General features: G+C 42.4%; 1 protein-coding gene across 1 annotated transcript; it reads left to right on the top strand.

The window, feature by feature from the left end:
* The first annotated feature begins 6,353 nt into the window (after positions 1-6,353).
* LOC115059257 (uncharacterized) lies at positions 6,354-19,071 on the top strand. The gene is made up of 14 exons (XM_029526920.1): positions 6,354-6,424; positions 8,016-8,491; positions 9,075-9,266; positions 9,434-9,529; positions 10,998-11,231; positions 12,295-12,442; positions 13,055-13,081; positions 13,547-14,080; positions 16,104-17,047; positions 17,161-17,256; positions 17,343-17,573; positions 17,910-18,057; positions 18,146-18,172; positions 18,262-19,071. Exons 1-14 carry the CDS (start codon positions 6,418-6,420, stop codon positions 18,813-18,815), a joined length of 3,714 nt encoding a protein of 1,237 aa, XP_029382780.1. The 5' UTR covers positions 6,354-6,417; the 3' UTR covers positions 18,816-19,071.
* Positions 19,072-19,188: the final 117 nt, after the last annotated feature.

Here is a 19,188-nt window from a genome sequence, read left to right as displayed (position 1 = left end):
ATGCTGAAAATAAAAGGATTTCAAAAACATCAATATTATTACCATTGACAATCTTTGGTCAACGTATACATATTTTTCTTTTATTTCATAGAAGGTTAGAGGTCATTCTGCTTTGGTTTGTGGTGCCTAAAAAGGGAGAAAATGTGCAGTAGGAGGAGCATGGCTAAACATCACAACACACACTGAACAGACATTTCCAAATAATCTTCAAGTATGTTTTTAAATTATGTTCGGATAAGATAAAGGATCATGAAGAGAAAATAGTTTTTTCCAGTAGCTGGACCTGAGATTGTTCAGCTTTTGGCTGTGTTCAGCCTGAGATGCTCCTTGAAAACCCTCCAGTCCTATTTTTGGAGTTCATAATTTAAGGACGAGATTTCAGATGTTTATTGAACCTTATGATCTTTAACCTCAAAATGTCTCATGCCATCACATGATAAGGAAACGCAGTGTGCCCCCTGTTGTCCATAGCTGTCAGTGGCTTTACTAAGACATATGCAGGGAATATTCCAAATTGCTCAAGATTAGGAGAAAGGAAATGAGATCAGACTGCATCACATGAGATCAGATCACATCTGAAGGGAGAGCAGATAATGCTGCCGTCATCTGTTGCACTGTGCTCACTTTAAGCTGTTTAAGCGGAATATGGTTTAAAGAAAATCCCACTTTGGCTGAGTCGCATATGCTTTCATGTCTGTTACGTTATGAAAAAGAAAAACACGATTCATCAGGCTTAAAAAAAAAAAACAAAACGCTGTGTGATGCATGAAAAGATGAAAAGGTTACACCTGATACGGGTGTGATACAGATGTTATAGTCACAGAATCCAGTGGGGGACATGGAGATTTACTGTCCCTATCCAAGGAAGGCACGTGCACACAAACACACATGCACACGAGACACAAAGAGCTCACCCATGCAACAGGCAGGAGATGAGGCAGAGCAGCTCACAAACTGCTGCATGTGAATGAAGCACTGCAGTGCTGTAGATTTTCAACAGCTGCATGTCTCTGGGCAGCGAAGCTACAAGGAATTAAGGGGAAGAACCTAAAAAAAAAAAAAATGCTTTTCAAAGATTTTTTGTGCTGAAGGTAAAGTAATTTCAAAAGCATTGTGTTTTTATTTTATCACTGAGGTGGTCTGGCTCTGCATGTGTCATATTTGTTTCAAACTTCTGCATACATTTCACTCTTGCGTGCAGCGACAGTCCCTACGAGGCAGAGACTGCTGATGTCAACAGAAGACATTCTTTCCCCAAGAAAATCTGATGAATTTTAACATTTAAAGAAACAGAGGTTATTTGGAATTAAAAAAGGTGGAAGAAACGCAAGAAGCTCCAACTACATGGTGTATCTTACAGACAGAATAAAGGCAAAGAAAAAAAAGTCTACAGATGTAAGAGGTTTGAAGATGATTATAGGTCTTCTCAGGCCTTTATGCTGCTGCTGCTTTATGCAGAGATTGGCTGGAAGCCCATAACCTTAAATGTGCTCTGCGCCATATAGGCACAACACCGCTTTGAGCTACATGCTAATGTCATAAACAATAAAATTAGAATAAACAAGGCCCACACTTTTCTGCTAGGATATTGTGATGTTAATTAAGGGTGCTACAGTATCTTTCCACAATTTTCTCATTTTCTCACCCTCATATGAAGTAAAACTGGGACTAATTCTAATATCATTTGTTTGATCATTAAACTGAATAAAAACAACCTTCTTCTTTTTTTTTACTGAGTGCAAGAGAGGGTGGTGGTGTTTATTTGCCCAGGAAAAGTGTTTTCACAGGCTCTGAGTGCAGTTTAAAATCTGACTTACTAGCTGATGACAGTCATGGTGAATGAGTATGTTCACTGTGAGCTAATAATAAAAGCACTGGGTGGGCTGAGCAGTTGCTGAATGTATATGTGTTGATCTAATTTACATTATGTCCCTGATGAACACATCAGCTGCTTCACAACAATCCTTTGGGGCCATCAATCATTCAGCCAGCACCAACACTTTCACATGACTAACCCTGGCCCACGATGGTTAGGAGTCATCTGCTCTGCCTTAATGTCCCTGAGGAAAATACAAAAAACAATCCACTCCTGAGTTCACTTCCCCTGAAAAAGCTGAAGACAGCATACAAACTGGGATCAATATGGAGGTCTCACTGTGTGATTAGGAGCTAATGATGCAACACAAATGCCTGCTTACCCCACTGTGGAAAGCCAGGAGGCGTCATCTCCTGTTGCCAGGGCACAGCGAGGTTATCAGTAACATAGAGAGCGTGACAGTATCCGCACTGACTATCAATAATGCTCACTAGCGCTACCATATCCCCCGAAGGAGGTGAGAGCACTGATACCCTCTCTGAGAAACCACAGAGCATCTGGGGTAATGCAGAAGACGAGCAACGTGCTGAGAAGTGAGTAAACTACGTGGATAGTGAGCTTAGTGATATTTTTTGGGTGTCTGAGAGGAAGCGAGGAGTGAGGCGAGTAGATAATCCAAAGATAGTATTTCTGTTTATTTTCACGCCATGTTCTTGAGTTCCTCAAAACATTAGAACATAAAATGAAAGAGACAGAGGTGCAACATGAGAGAGTTTCGAGAGGGAGGTGAGGAGAAAGGAGAGAGAGAGAGAGAAAGGGAGGTGGGGGGGTTCAGGACAGGCAAAACACAGTGCAGTGTAGCTTCGAGCGGAGAATCAGCGAAGTGCCGGATTCCAGGGAAGGAGAGAAAAAACAGGAGGCAATGGAGAGAATAAGAGAGACAGACAGCAAAAGAGAGGGGTATAGCCTCTATTTATAAGCTTGAGAGAACATTTGGATGGGACAATGGAAAATAAAACAGGGAGAGAATGAACAAAGGGGGGAGTGAAAAGAAAAGACAAGCAGATGGTTGAAAAAGATGAAGATGGATACAAAGAGGAGCAACCCATTGCACAGAAAGAGGAAGAGAAAGGGGGGAGTTAAAGGGGGAGGAGGGATACATTTACCTTGACTGACACTGCGACAGGAAGAGAAAGCAGAATCCCCCACTCTAAGAATTTGTAGCTCCATAACATCATGCGACACAATCTCTGCAGTGGTGCACTGAGTATTGTTCCACTCATGCAAAGATGCATAAGCCACTCAGACATACAGGCAAATAATTACAAACTGAGGCAAAATTATGGTTGCATGTGTGCAAGTAAGACATGTCTGTTTTACACCACTCTCAATCCTGCTCGTGCTGGTGCCACGATTGTTTAAATGACAAAAGCAAGCACAGCCTGAGGAAGGTTTTTAAACAAACTTCAAGTAAAACACAGTGAAGGAAAATGCTTAAACCTAGTGGAGTAAGAGCCAACGAGCAAAGGCAGCTTCTCAGCAGAAACAGAGGAAAATTAAGACATACAAGACGATCAATACCATGAAGCAGATAAATAGAGATGCAATGACATTTGCAGGATGTGGAAAGGATCAATATTATGTGAGCGACCTGGACAGACCCCCTTCTTTCATGTCTTATTGAGACCAGGATGGTCAATACACTGCAGTGCAAAGATATCAATCTTCTAGAGATCTGGGTGACGATGGATTTAAAGGCCGAAATTCAAAGCAGTAGAGAAAGAGACAGGGGAGATTTCTATCAATTATATTTACTACACCGCAAAGTTTTTGACAATGTTAATTCTCCAGTATTTAGCTCAACACCGATTACTCTGTTTATTACGTCTGTGGTTCGAATAACCCGAATATATAAGTCTACTTTCCTGTTATGCTCATACGTTGCCATTGGCGACAGCATCAGGTAACCACACAGGAAAAAAATGCATCATGAATATAAGTTGTCTCATGGCAGAAGCTGGTCTTCCCTCAGTGCTGACCAAAGGATGCCCACTAGTGATGGAGAGAAAACATTGCAGCTTCTAACACTACATTTACAGCAAGATCATGTAAACAGGACTATGAAAAATGAATAATAAAAGCTGACGGATGACTCAAGCAAAACCCATTTTGCCAGAACTGTTAAAAAGGAATTAAGTCAAACAGAAGAAGGAATGTACACCAGCATTCAGCTCTTGAAGGAAACTGGACCATCACAAAAGTCTGCTGAGAAGAATTAGACCACATTTTGCAGCAAATAAATAAATAAATAAATAAAAATGTGGCCTGTCCTCATTTATCAACAAGAAGAAAACCAGCATCAACCCAAAGACAGAAAATACAGAGAAACATAATTCACACCACAAAAACAAACACAAGGATGGTAAGTAAAATAGGAAAAAAGTGCAATTCATTTGGGCTCAAGTAATAAACGTAGGATTTCGCCTATCACACATTATTTCATATATCTATATATTAAATATTCAGGCTAACATGCTAAAATAGCATTAGCAATGGTTGCCAGGGAAACGCTCATATTTAGCATCTTTAGCGTGATAGCTTGTTCGCAGTTAAGCTAACAGTAACTTTTAACTTCAGTTTCATATTTAGCCAGCTCACATTTGTCACGTATTCCTCTTAACGTTTTCTATAATTTAGGTTTTAAAGAAAATGCCCTTTTTACTACAAAACATCACAACAGATGCTCCGGCTAATAACACAAACACGCCCGGTCTCCATTTGCACATCCATCGTCTCTCTTAGCTCTCAGCAAAGTGACGAGCAGCAACTCAGGCAGCAGACACGACAATGAGTTGATGAGTTAAGTTAGCATGTCTACACACGAGCCAACAAAACAACAACAACAACAACAACAACAACAGTGGAGCCGCAACGGTTAGCATTTCGATGCTAGCACTTTAGCCGCACACGTCGATAAACAGAGTTAGCTGAAATTCAGCAGCGCGTCAGTCATGAAAACAGACGTGTGTCATCCTACTCACATATCCAGGAGGAGAAAACCCAGCTCCGAGTCCAGCAGCAGTCCGGAAGCCTCGGCTGTTTGTGGGGAGCCATGATTCCGCTGCAAGACCACAACCAGCACAAACATCATGCAAGATTTCAAGCCCAGAAGTTCCTGCACAACCTGGAAATCAAAAAGCGTTGGACCACCTGTAAGTCACAGCTATCCATCCATAAATTCACTGCTGCAGGTGTGAGATGTCTTTTTTCTTCCATCTTTGAGTCTTTAGCCTCCATCTGCCCAGGTGTGTTAATAAGAGAGGTTAAAAAGTACTGAAGCAATTTATGAACTCGGCTTCTCTTAAATTGGATGAAAATACATAAAAAGAGTGATAAACTATGTTGTCAGCAAAGATGATTGCTGACTCACTGCAGGTGAGTTGATAAATAGAGGGATCGCTGATCATTTAATCATTTAGTCATTTATCATTGAACTCCAACATTTATCTTCATGGTAATTATGTTCTGTCCTTTTAGCTCAAGGAGGTACAGCGTTTTCTTCCTTCTAACTTCTTGGTTGGATGTTTCCACGTGATTTTTATTCAGATTCAGCTGAAAAGAAAGAGCAGTAATTTCAGTTTAGCCCAGAATGTCATACGTAAAATATTCTGGGCTGTAGTTTATTCTCACATCTCCTCTATTCTTACAGAGGACACCATCATCGACCCTGCCACTGCAGGTTTCTGCAGGAGAGAATGCAAAATCCATTCCCCTTTAATGTTGTCTCCCCCTCAGAGGACGGAGGTTTTTGTGGATTATGAGGAGAGCCAGGGAAAGGCCAGGACTGACAACCTCACCTTCACAAAATGCAACTTCACAGGCAGCACTTTGAATGCCATGCATTGTTTAACTTTCTCCACAATCTCCACGGATAATTAGATACATTCTTTATTGTCATTGCACATTCCTGAAAAATAAAAAAATTGTACAAGTTAATTCTAACCCTAATTAGTTTGGTAATGCAGCTTGGTTCCTCTCTGTGTACTTCAACAATACGACTCATTTAAGTCTTTTTAACTGCTTACACTACAATTTGCTTTCATCAGCTCTTTTTGCATCTAATAATCACACTTCAGTTGCTTTTTCTTACTAATCCAAACCAGTTTAGAATCAGTGTGTGCAGAAGCAGCAATCCCACTGTAAGTTCATCAGAAAGTTTCTAGTTTTGCCTGTTCATAGTTTTGTTTTGTTTTTTTTTTTTTCTTTCTTCTTCTTACTTTCATCAGGAATCAGTTAATGTTTTCCAGTTTCCTAAGCTTTGGCCAACAGTCATTTATTTGACTGTCTTTTCAGGGACACACCTATTCAAATTGAGATAACATAACAAAGCCCCTTTGGACTGGGGCCTTGCATATCTGCACTGCAGAACCAGAGAAGTCAGAAGTGTGATAACAACCGGAGAGCATGTGTGCAAATTTGGGTGTGCCGCAATGAGAGTGGGAGGGCCGCTGAAAGTTCCAGGAAGAAAACCTGAGCACCTGTCAGAGTCATACCAAAGTGCACGAAGACGAGGACTGCATTGCTCCACGTCAGAGGAAAACATGCAGAGTAAGTCTGACTTTCTGATCACTTCTACAGTTCATTGTTGGTCACGCTGTGGTTTGTGATGCTTATAAAGTCCAGTTTTCTGTCCCAGCCTGTCCCATACATAACAACTGAAGAGCTATCAGCAGCCATTGTAAAATGACATTCAACGCAGTATATTGGAGTCTTATGTGATAGAACAGTTAGAGCGGAAATCATTTGTGACTGGATTGCAGCAGTTTACGTTTCTTGCATAGCTGTTCTTGTTATTAAGATCATAAATGTATGCTAAAGTGGTTGGTGTATTTACATTTTGTCTAGTTAATTTGTCTGTGCTTCTTATATTAGACAAATGTGACAGTCTACACCACTGTAAGCACATGGAGTTAAATCTGGGATGCAGTGATTGTTTGTTTGTTGTTGCTGGTACAGGAGAAATTTCCAGTTAGGGCTTTTTTTTTTTTTTACCTGTGGAAGGTGCATTGAAGTAGAAAGTCCAGAGTTTCTACATTCCTTAGATAGTTTGTCACCCAGCACAAGACAAAGGGAAGCCATTAAAGACACTTCCTGTCTGTGTTCTCTGCTGTTGAATATGTGAAAAACCTTCATGAATCCTGGATTAAAAACGTGATTTTCTTTTCCTCTACCTTTTTTTTTATTTCCTTTGTGTTACTGATTTAATCTGAATGTAATGAGTGTAACAGCTTCTCCAACCTTAATCACAAGATGTCTTAGTGCTTAGTGCTAACCCTAACCCTAGTGAATCACGTCCTTGTGTGCACTTGTGTGCTTCCTTTTGTTACCCATCCTTACTGGCAAGTATCTATTACTGGTATCGATTTTGTGAAAAATAAAACACGCATAAACATCAAAATAACTGATGTTTTAATAAAATAATATAAATTTCCTTAGTTTTAATAATGTTAATAGCATTCAAGCACAATAAATCATTTGAATATGATCTTACCAAAACACACCCATGCACATGTTAAATATTTTTACAGGTTGTTTATATAAGAATTTCAGCTCTTTCAAATCATTAACAGGAGCCATGTACAGGCTGACCTCTGACCCTGTGGTCAGACAAGGTTAACTTAACAGAAACCACATTTCGTTTTCTCTCTGTAAAATAAAAAAGTTACCCTTCATCTGTCTCTCTCACAGAGGCAAAGGTACCAGGAGTTATTGAACATGGGTGACCCAAGCAGTTTTGGAGGGTGTGTCAGTCAGTGCGTTAATCAATCTATTTTTAAAACATAACAGCATGACGCCAATGTGGTAAACCTCACAAGGCTCTCATCCAACATCAACACATAATGGCAGGTCTACGCAGCTGTGCACACTTTAACAAGTCTGTTTTAATCAAATATAAACATTTGAAAGTTTCAGAGTAATTCACATTTGAATGACTGACACAATGGCCTTTATACCTCATACATAAGAGGTGTGAACGACGCTCTTGGATTATTTCTGTTGTTGTGTTCCAGGTTAATAAACCCAAATGTGTGATTTAGTAATTATAGATACATCATACTTAATTTGGCAACTTTGCCAAAGACTTGTGGATGTAATCTGCATAATTTCTCTCCATCTGCCTCTTTCCTCCCTAATCCAGGCGTAAGCTCTCCAAAAGGCCGGGTCCTCTCGGAGGACCAGTTCAGCTGCTCCATCTGTCTTGAGGTGTTCGTGGAGCCCGTCTCCACTCCCTGTGGCCACAGCTTCTGCAAGGCCTGTTTGCAGGGCTACTGGAACCACAGCAAGAAGTTCTCCTGCCCCATGTGCAAGAAGACCTACTCCAAAAAACCAGAGATGAGTGTCAACAGGGTCCTGGCCGAAATATCTTCCCAGTTTCAGGGGCTGATGACGGCTGGAGGTGCTGGTGTGGACACAGGGACGGCCTTGGTGGGGTCCACACTGAATCTGAGTTCTGATACCGGCCGCAGCGGCTCTCCAGGACTTGATACCGGAGAGTTCGCTCGGGCCGGTGAGGTTCCCTGTGACGCCTGTATCGGGAGGAAGTTAAAGGCACACAAGTCTTGTGTGAACTGCCCAGGGTCGTTCTGTGAGACCCACCTACGGCATCATAAAAAGGTCAGTTTGGAGCTAGTCTTGGTTTTAGATAATAAGCACCTTTTTTTTTTTCCATCTTGGGAATCCTTGGGAATTATTTTTATTATATATTCCCAATAAACTTAGTAAGTAAAACAAAGCGGCATGAAAACAACTTTTAATAATCAGACATCTTTTACTCAGTTATACAAGTACAGATTTAAAATGTGAAATAACTTTTCCTCAATTTTCATTTGTTTTTTAATTCATTATAATATACAGGGGGGTTCTTTTCTTTAAGATTAGATTTATGTTTTGTGATGCAAACAAAGGATTTGAGTATTTATTATTTTTGCTGAGATGCTGAATGCCACCAAATTTATAGCACAGACTAATATTACATTAAAAAAATAAATCTTAATGTTTATGGCCGTGCAGCTGGCCTGTCTTGGCTGCCAAATATTATCAGACATTATGTAATCATAAACCGTTTGAAATCATTTGTAGAACTGAAACCGTGATGAACCCGTTTAGATGAGTTGGTAGTTGTGGAGGGAAAACACTGACAGATTTACTCCAGAGTCCTGAGTTTGTTTTCAATTATGTCTGTGTGCCTTTGATGCAGGTAAAGTCTTTGACATCTCATCGCCTGATTGAACCCACTTTCCACCTGGAGGAGAAAATCTGCAAGAAACACGATCGCCTTCTGGAGGCCTACTGCCGCACCGACCACATCTGCATCTGCACAGCGTGCGCAGATGCCTCTCACAAATCACATGACATTGTCTCCACCGACCACGAGTGGAAGAAGAAGATGGTGAGCTTTTGGCCTTAGTATATGGAAATAAGAAGGAAAAAATAATTCAGATTTTTGACATTTAGCTGGGTTGTTGAGCATGTTTAAGATTTTCTATCGTGCCTTGAAAGTAGCTGACCGTCATGGTGTTAGGATGAATCCACATTGATTTGAAATATCTCTTTCAGAGTAATCTGGGAAAGAAGAGATCGGAGCTGAAGCATTTGATCAAGGAGAGAACCAAGAAGCTGGAGGAGATCAAACAATCCATTAAGGTCATCAAGGTGAGACTGCTGGGAATCAAGATTAGATTACAGTGCATACGGGTAACTTATCAGAGTTCCAGCAACTGGGTAACAAAAACACAGCAAGTCTGAAAGTGTTGGTGTCAATTTTCAACAGTTTGAAATCCAAGTCCAGTCTAAGTTTGTGCCGTTTCGATTGTGCCTTAATCTTGCATTTAAGTACTGACCTGCATTTACGCTGGTCTCATCAACATTCATTTTCTTATATATTCACATTTGATGACGTGCCTTCCAGTTTAGAGTAAATCCTCTCTCTCTGCCTAAGTCGCCTCCCATATTGCTCTTATTTCCCTTGTGCTTTGCATGTTAAATATTTGCCCAGTCTTCTGTAAAGTGGCGCTTCTAGTGCGCTGAAGCTCAAAAGCTTTATTTACACTTCAAGCAGCTCTCTGATCCAGGAAGGCTCATAAAAACCTGAGCAGGATGTTGTTCAGAAGTACTCTGCCGTGACACAGCATCTCAGTAGTGATGGGATAATCTCTTCATTACAATTTAATTTAGGTAATCCTGGTTGGCGGCCTACTGCAAAACTGTCTTTGTTGAAGAATATTAACCACATTTTGGCAGGACTTTCCACACCTCGCTCTCATACCTCTCATGCTCTGGGGAAGTTTCTCGCCTGCTCAGATCCATGTCTGAGGCTGCCCAACCGGTGCAACCAGTGCGGCGTTTACCCTCAGCTTCCCACACCCTGTTTTTACCCACAGCGTCATGACATTAAAGCCTTCCCCAAAACATCAAATATTACTCTGCTTTTGCTTGTATAAATGAAAGGATTTTATTTACAGGTGAAAACGATTGACATTGTATTGATGTTTTAAAAGATTTTGCCTGAAGTTTGCCTCAATGTTGAGTTAAAATGTAATCAGGCTAAGGGTAGAAGCATTTTGTCAAATAATAAACAGGCAGTGCTACTTCTGGTTTCCTGCTCAGTGACAGCTGATCTACTTGTACAAATACAATAGAGGTTAAGTTACCAGAAGGTTGAATAACACAACATCCACATCAGCATGTGTACTGTCCAAACAATTCAGTCCACAAGCAAATTTTGCTGTGTGCTGTGAGTGTGCTGGCAGTGGTTTAGATAAGCAGGATCCTACGTTTCCCATGAGGCAACTCATGGGATTGCCTTACTAGAGCACACTTGGCAAACGTCAAGCTGACATAACCCTGATGACATCACTGTGAGATCATCAGGGTTATTTTTCAGACCTTACAGCTCCGGAGGACGTTAGACAACTGATTTACAGGCTTTGATGTATTTCCTACAAGCAGTTCTTTACCAAATATAAAGTAATTAAATAGGTAATTCATCAATTTTCTACTTTCATCTGGACTTGTTGAGTCCAATTAAGCTACAGTTTCTTGAACTTTCACATCCCTCACAGCAGCTTCAAGAGCGGAAGAGTTCACCTTCACACCCACTCCACGTCCTCTATCTTTACAGGCAGGTGCTCAGAAGGAGTTGGAGGAGAGCTGGCAGGTGTATGCTGAGCTGCAGCGTCTGGTGGAGCAGAGTCAGGCGGAGCTGGTGGAGCAGATCAACACCCGACAACGTGAGGCGGAGCGTCACGCGCAGGAAGTGGCTCGGGGTTTGGAGAACGAACTGAGCCAGCTGAGGAGGAGGAGCAACGAGCTGGAAGCCTTTGCACAGACCCAGGACAAAGTGCTCTTTCTTCAGGTGATCAGAGCTTCACTCACATTACACACAGCTTTTTTAAGATGCAATATGATAGCAAAATGACACAAGACAGAGTTTGTTTTGTTTTTTTTTTTTCCAGTAACGACCATTAATGCTGTTTCAAAATAACACATGGTGCTGTAAGTGAGCTGCATATTTGAATATTCCTCTTTCCCCGCCTTTCTCCAGCTGTTAATGTGGCTCTTCCACTTCTAAGATGATGAATACTTTCGATCATAACCGCGCTCAAACAGAATTTTAAAGATGCGTGCTGGCATTACCTCATTAGTCCTTTTTTTCCGATGTGTAGCCTACATATTCAAAGGGAAATTAGTATGCATTTGGGACAGAGCGAAAGCTGAATTTGTTAAGACGCTAAGACTCAGCAGTGTAAGCTGCTTTGTTAATGTTGCAGTCATGGAACTCTGTATCTACGCCAATTAAATATTTATTGACAATGTGGGTGGAAAAAATATATATCAATAACTAGTATTTATTCATCATTGCACAGTGGGCGTCCATGGCTTCACCGGCTGTGCTCTGATATTGTGACACAACATCAAAGTCTCCACAAACAGAGCCAGCTGTTACGGAGGCCCCCTCTGGTGCATTTATCTTGGACTGCTTATGGAAATAAAAATGTTGAAAGACGTCTTTGAGGCTGCTGATTCAGAGGTCGTTTTGTTTCAGATGGGATGAGGAAAAGAAGAAAAGGTCTCGACCGTTTTGAGAATACACTGACAAATATCTGTATCTGTGGGCATCCTGGTGTCTTTTGGCTAATCTGTACAAAATCCTGCAGAGATTTTACTGCCAGACTAATAATGTGCAGAGTGCTCTGAGCTGATGTTTGCACCACTGCATTTAAATTTACCAACTCCAAATTTATAAATCTGAGCTCTGTCAAGACTTTTGTCATCCTGGCAGTACTGAACATTGTTCCATTTCATTCCTTGGCAGCCTTGTGTGGTCCTGTCACAGCAAAGGCTTTATTTTCCCTAAGGGGTCATTAAATTTTCATTTCATGGTACCTCGTGTAACCTTCTTCTCCTGTTTCCTGTAGAATATTGGGACACTGTCGCCTCCTCTAGAGCCCAATGATTGGTCGGCAGTCAGCATCAACACTGACCTCTACCTGGGAACCATCCGCTCATCTGTCAGCGGCCTCATGGACAAGTTCCAGGAGGAGCTTAAAAGACTGTATGGGAAAGGTAAGGGCAGACAGCCAAGGTCAGTTTCTCAGTCTGTTATGATGAAGCACAGTGGTGTAAAAGTTACACATTCACTGTGTTTAGTGACTGTGCATCTTTCCAATACAAACTGAAACACATGATACACAGGGCTGGACAAAATACTGGAAATGCCTCTGATTTGGCAATCCTTTAAAATACTAGTCTAAAAAAAACCCCAGTGGTTTTCTACAGCATTTACTTTCTGCGTGACTCAGCTGTGCACAGTTACAGTTGCATCCATCCTCTCTCGCCAACCACACTTCCTGTGTGGAATCCAAATCGAGGGGGATCTGCAGGTCACCGCACGAGCACTTTGAAATAGAAAAGTGACTCATCATTGCACCAAGCTGCCCGGCGCGCTCACACTTTCACACATACAAGATGGCTGGGCAGATGGAGATGGTGTTTATGGTGCTTGGAATCAGCGGAGGGGCAGCAGTCGAGAGCTGAGTGACAGCGCCGCGTGTCCCGAGCCTTGACAGCTCAGGATTAGAGCGACATGTTTACCACCCACACGTGCCATCTGCTGTGACTTTGACTCTTTTGCTGAATGACTTGCTTACATTGTCTCTCCCTCTGTCTCTCTTTCAGAACTGCGAAAGGTGCAAAACTATGCAAGTGAGTAAAGTGTTAGTGTTTTTAGCTTTTATATTAAAGGTTTGCACTCCTTTAGATGTGAGGTCTCCAAATCATCAGTTTTCCTCTTTGTCCACCAGATGTTGCAATTTCTCCAGTTTATTTATTACCTCAACCTTGAAACCCTTTGTGTCTTTAATTTTCCCTGAAGGGAACATTTCTTTTTGAATGATTACTTTTGCTTTCATCTTGTCATACATTTTCCTTTATAATTCCCCAATAATTCAGAACAATAAGACTTTTAACCATATAATGGTTTGCCCTATTTCCTTCTCGGTGACATCATCATCAAAATAACGTAATCAAGTGATCTGAAATTAAAGAACGAACTGTAATAGGGACATATTTTATTGCTATGATGAAATTGTCCCTGGGTCTCTTTCCCTTCTGTAACCAGCAGAGAAACGTCATTATTGTTGTGGTGGTGAAACTAACTGTTGTGTCCAGGTGAGGTGATTATGGACCCCGCCACGGCCCAGAGGCACCTGGTCGTGTCTGACGACGGTCGCCAGGTGAGGTACGAAGAGCGCAAGATCTCACACACTGAGGGGCCTAAGCGCTTCAGCCCCGCCCTCTTCGTCCTGGGTCGAGAGGGTCTCGTCTCCGGGCGTCACTACTGGGAGGTGGACATGAGCCGCAAGACGGCCTGGACGCTCGGCGTGGCCCGTGCTTCGGCTCGCCGCAAGGGTGAGATCAAGCTGAATCCCGAGGGGGGATACTGGTGTCTGTGGCTGAAGAACGGGGAGGTGAAGGCTCTGGCATCGTCACGCCTGCCTCTCATGCTTTCTTCCCAACCCAGTAAAGTGGGAATCTTCCTGGATTACGAAGGAGGCCAGATTTCTTTCTACGACGTGAAGGCCCGTCAGCATCTCTACACTTTTTCTGATTCCTTCAATGAGAGCTTGTACCCGATCTTCAGTCCCTGCCTCGTTCAGGAGGGCAAGAACAATTCTCCTCTAGTTATAACCCCCATTAAAAACAGCTGAAAGCTCAGGGAGCATGAAGCTACACCTGTAGAGCACATGGTGTGATACATACTGAAGTTTTTGATCTAAAGTTTCTGTCCATTTGTAAAGCACTTTACTCCAAACGATTTGAAATCCAGAAATAACTTGTTTATGTACCGACACTACTCATTACAAAACGTTATCATACATGCAGGTTTTACTTGAACTGAACATATATGACAAAGAAATATGTTTGTTCACCTTTGAAGAAAATCACCATCACAAGGAGGGGAAACCTGAGGGAGTAGAACAAATAATTGTGAAGGATGTTAGCCGCCATTTTGAGGAGATTGTTACGTTTGAGTGAAGTTGTAGCTCTGCACTTTCTCTTTTCTGTCAGGCTTAGGAGACTTTACAGATAAAAGAAATTATGTACATAGATGTAAATATAATGTCAAAGTTTAGGTTTGACTAGGGAACCAAATGAGTTGGATTTTTTTTTTTTTTTTTTGTGGTTGTATTCAATAGCAAAGGGCATTAAAAAAAAAAAAACTTGATGTGGATCTCTGATCATTTCAGGGACATGAAGCTGTATTACACTGTATTTTTACTATATTAAATGCTTGCTTTTGTACAATCTTTCTTAACTTGTCCAATAAAGATGATCAGTTAAAAAAAAAGTTATTGTTTATCTCATTCTTATCCAAAGGGTTTATTTCCCAAAAGGCCAATAAAGACCCGGTTGTTTAGTTAGTATTGTTATGGCTGCACTAATCAATATGTCTGAATTAATAATTCAACAAATAAGTATATGTAATGTGAATGAGACAAACCGGGTGAAATATTTCTATAGTTCCCCCTCAGCGTCACATAATTGCCTTCTTTTATCAAACTATCTGAAAATGTGCTGCCTGCTTGTTGCATTTTAACTAATTTTTTAATAATTAATAAGTCAAAACAAAATTAGATAACGAATATCTGAAACAACAACAAATATTGATCTTTGTGAGAGGAGTTGAAAGATTAAAGTTAAATTTGGATTTGGTCTTTAACAGGTACGACTGCAGCCAGGCCTGAATGAACACAACACACTCCGTGACGCACTGCAGTGTATTGTTCTTCCTCTCCTCCTCTCACTGTTACTGTCTGAGAGGTAAAAGTTATTCCTCCTGGAGCTTTGAGGGCCGAGACCAGGGGGGTATAAATTTGTATCTGGGGTAAAAGGACGGGGGGGAGGGGGGTATATTTTGGGTCTGAGGTGTGTGTTAGTGCGGTTAAAGCCGGTCTCATGTGTCAGTGAACTGCAGTCTCAAGGCAGCTGCTCTCTGGTGAGTCTCCCCATATTTCTGCCTGTCCTGTCTCTCCTCACCTCGCCTGCACTTTAATTTCTTTACTTTTAACATCTGCTTTCTCTGTGAACCGACGTGTGATCTGTTGTTGTGTTGTTGTGTTGTTGTTGTTTTTTTAAAGCGTTTTCCTGAATAAGAGTTGTCACCTCTTTTGCAGGGAGTGTTTGTAAAGATTCAAATAAATGTTAGGATAAGACATAAGGTGATTGCATCTTAAAATATCCCAGGCTGTTGTTTAGAACATGGAAGCAATCAAAAGACAGATCACAGACCTGCCCATTATTTTTGGAAAGATTTTAATCTGATCTGCCATGAATACTTTGGCTTCAGGCAGAGAGCCTTCTCTTCATCTCTCTCTCTCTCTCTCTCTCTCTCTCTCTATGTGCGTATAAATATATATGCTATATGTATATTGTTAGTTCCTGATATTCCTTTGAACATAAACTATGTTGATAAGTATTTTAATATATTTAGCAATATCCTAATTTGAAAAATGATCAAAGAAAGGTTTATTGAATTTCAAACAAATCGTCATCTTGAATCATCAAAAATCCATTTATCCCATCATGCTTTGGAGATCTGCATGCAAATGACCCCAAATAAAGTCCATCATCTAACTATAGCGACCTCGATATCACAGCAGGTTTGATGCTCCGTTCAGAGGCTGGTTGCTTTAGCTGAAAATGACGCTGCCTCTCCGCCGTGCAGGAATGGCCGCCACTGGGAACCTCTCTGAGGAGCAGGTGCACTGCTCCATCTGTCTCGACGTCTTCACCAACCCAGTGTCAATCCCCTGCGGGCACAATTTCTGCCAGAGCTGCATCCTGGGATACTGGAAGACCAGCCCTTTGTACCAGTGTCCTATGTGTAAGAAGTCCTTCCACAAAAGGCCTGATATCAGCGTCAACACGGTGCTGAGAGAAATTGCAGAACAGTTCAAGGAGATTAGGGTCAGAGGTCTGGAAGGGAAGGCTGGCAAAGGCGACAACGAGGGGAAAGAAAAGAAGTGGACGATGGACAGGAAGAAGAAGGAGGATGAGCAGAGGCTTTTGGAGAAAGACCAGAAGCAGCAGCTTCTGGAGGACCTGAAGCAGAATCAAGAGGAGGAGAAGAAGAAGAAGAAGAAAGACGCCTCAAAGCAAAAACCAGAAGACAGGAAGCCAGCACAGGAGGACTTACCTCCATTAATCCCTCCTGTGTTCGTACCTAGAACCTCACCACTGTCCTCCCAGGTCCAACCACCTCCGCTGCCCCAAACATCACCTCCACCTTCGCCTCAAATCCCTTCTTCTTCTTCTTCACCTCCCCAATCCGTACCTTTGCCTCTTTCTTCCTCGCTCACCCAGTCCTCCTGGGAGGAGGTGCTGTGTGACGTCTGCCTCGGGGAGGGCAGGCCCAAAGCCGTCAAATCCTGCCTGGTGTGCCTGACCACCTTCTGCGAGGAGCACCTCAAAGCTCACGCCGCCAGGTTCACCAAGCACAAGCTGATGGAGCCCGTCGCCAACATGGAGGACAGGATGTGTCCAAAGCACGAAAGGCTCCTGGAGCTTTTCTGCAAGAAGGATCAGACCTGCGTGTGCGTCCTGTGTACCGAGACGGACCACAGGGCGCACTACACCGTCCCCGTGGAGAGGGAATGGATGGACAAAAAGGTAAGACGATACAGTCCAAGAGGTTGGACAAATGTCTCTGAGAGGCAGAGCAGCTCTCATCAGGGAAGTTACTGTCATTAGTCATTAGTCTCATGAGAAACAATGTCGTCCAGGCACAGCTGAAGAAGACAGAAATAGACGTCCAGCAGATGATCCAGGACAGAGTGAAGAAGGTGGAGGAGATGAAGCACTCTCTACAGCTCAACAAAGTGAGTCCTGCCGTCACACGACGGATGGCATCAGAGATTTGAGTTCACCTTCACAAATACTCGGCACAGATTTGTATGTTTTTCAGGCCAGTGCTCAGAAAGAGAAGGACGAAAGCGTGCAGGTCTTCACAGAGCTGGTGCGCTCCATCCAGAGGACTCAGGCCGAGCTGCTTTTGGCCATCGAGGAGAAGCAGAGGCAGATGGAGAGGTGGGCCGAAGGCCTCATCGCCGAGCTGGAAAAGGAAATCCTGGAACTGAAGAGGAGGAATACAGATCTGGAAAATGTGGCTCGAACTGATCACATTCATTTCCTAAAGGTGAGGAGCCCTTTTAATTTGAATACAGATTTGGATTTGGAAGTTCAGCAGGTGCCTCTCTAAGGAAATGGGAAATAGATTTTTTCACATTCTGCTTCCAAAGCTTTTACATTTTTTGTGCTGCAACAACAGCGCCCCCTCCTGTTCTGTGCTGTAATGAAATTTAAACCACCTTTTTTAAATAAAGCTTATCAATCATCCATGAAACTTTGATATAATCTTATACTCTTAGTTTAGAAAGGACTTGATCATTTGCATCACAGTTTCGATATGCCAATTTGATCAGTAACTGCTTTCTGCTTCCTAATAAATGCTTTTGACTTTATCTCCCTTTAGAGCTTCCCGGCCCTGAGCGTTCCTCCATACGTTAAAGACTGGACTGGGACCAGTGTTCCCACTGAGATGTGTGTGGGTATGATCAGGAGATCTGTGTCCAAACTGGAGGCAACGTTAAATGAAATGATTGACAAGTTGGCTGAGAGCGGTAGGCTTTCTTTTTCTTTGACTTTCACATTATTTGTTAGCTTCTTCAAAGGAGCTAAAAAGAGAAATTCGTCCTTTGTTTTTCACAGAGCTCCAAAAAATTGCAAAGTATTCAGGTAAACTTTTCCCTTTCCCTTTTTTCGCTCCAAGTCCATTTATGTTCCCCGACAAAGTAACTCCTTGTTGTTGGTTTTTGTTTGTGCAGTGGACGTCACTCTGGACCCCGACACAGCCAACCCGTGGCTTCAGCTTTCTCAGGACAGACATCAGGTGAGACATCTGGGAGCGTGGCAGGACCTTCCAGACCACCCTGACCGCTTTGACACCGTGGTCATCGTCCTGGGCCGCGACGGCTTCACCTCGGGGAGGCATTACTGGGAAGTACAGGTGGGGGACAAGGATGACTGGTACCTGGGGGTAGCTAGAGCTTCTGTCAACAGGAAGGGCCGGATCGCTGTGAGCACCACCCAAGGCTACTGGGCGCTGGCCATGAAGAAAGGCCAGGGGTACCGCGTGTCGACATCTCCACCCTTACTGCTTCTGCTCGACCCCAAGCCCAAGCGAGTGGGGGTCTATGTGGACTACGAGGAGGGGCAGGTCTCGTTTTACGACGTCAGGGCTCGGACCCATATTTACACGCTCAAAGACAAATTCACAGAGAAGATTTTGCCCTTTTTCTACCTGTACTGCTGCGACAAAGCCTCCGACACCATCGCGATCTGTCCTCTGAATGAAAAAACCCTCATCAAGCAAAACTAAAGACAGATATGGCAGCAAGAACAACCCTGAAAATGTTCAGGTCAAAGTGAAAACTGACCCAAGCCCAGTGTTTTATGATTTGTGTATATAACAATGTTCACCTGAATGTGAATGGATGAAGCTGCTGTATTGTTTGCGTTGTAGTTTTCTCACAGTTAGATATGAGACATCGGGCAGCAGCTTAGCAGAAAGAAAGAAAGCTGTGAAGGGAAACTGTGAAGTGTGACGACCGCTTCCTTGTTTCTGGGGGAAACAGTCGTCACACTTCTAATTTCTGAAATGCATTTGTTCAAGGAATAGCTGGATGTTTACTTGTTTTTTGATTTTGTTTTTTTGCTGAGGGATTGATGAAAATACTGATACAATTGTCAAT

This window comes from Echeneis naucrates, chromosome 18, assembly GCF_900963305.1.
Source record: "Echeneis naucrates chromosome 18, fEcheNa1.1, whole genome shotgun sequence".
In the NCBI taxonomy this organism is placed as follows: domain Eukaryota; kingdom Metazoa; phylum Chordata; class Actinopteri; order Carangiformes; family Echeneidae; genus Echeneis; species Echeneis naucrates.
The sequence above is the reverse complement of the archived record's forward strand: the minus strand, read 5'-3'. Positions and strand labels throughout refer to the sequence as shown.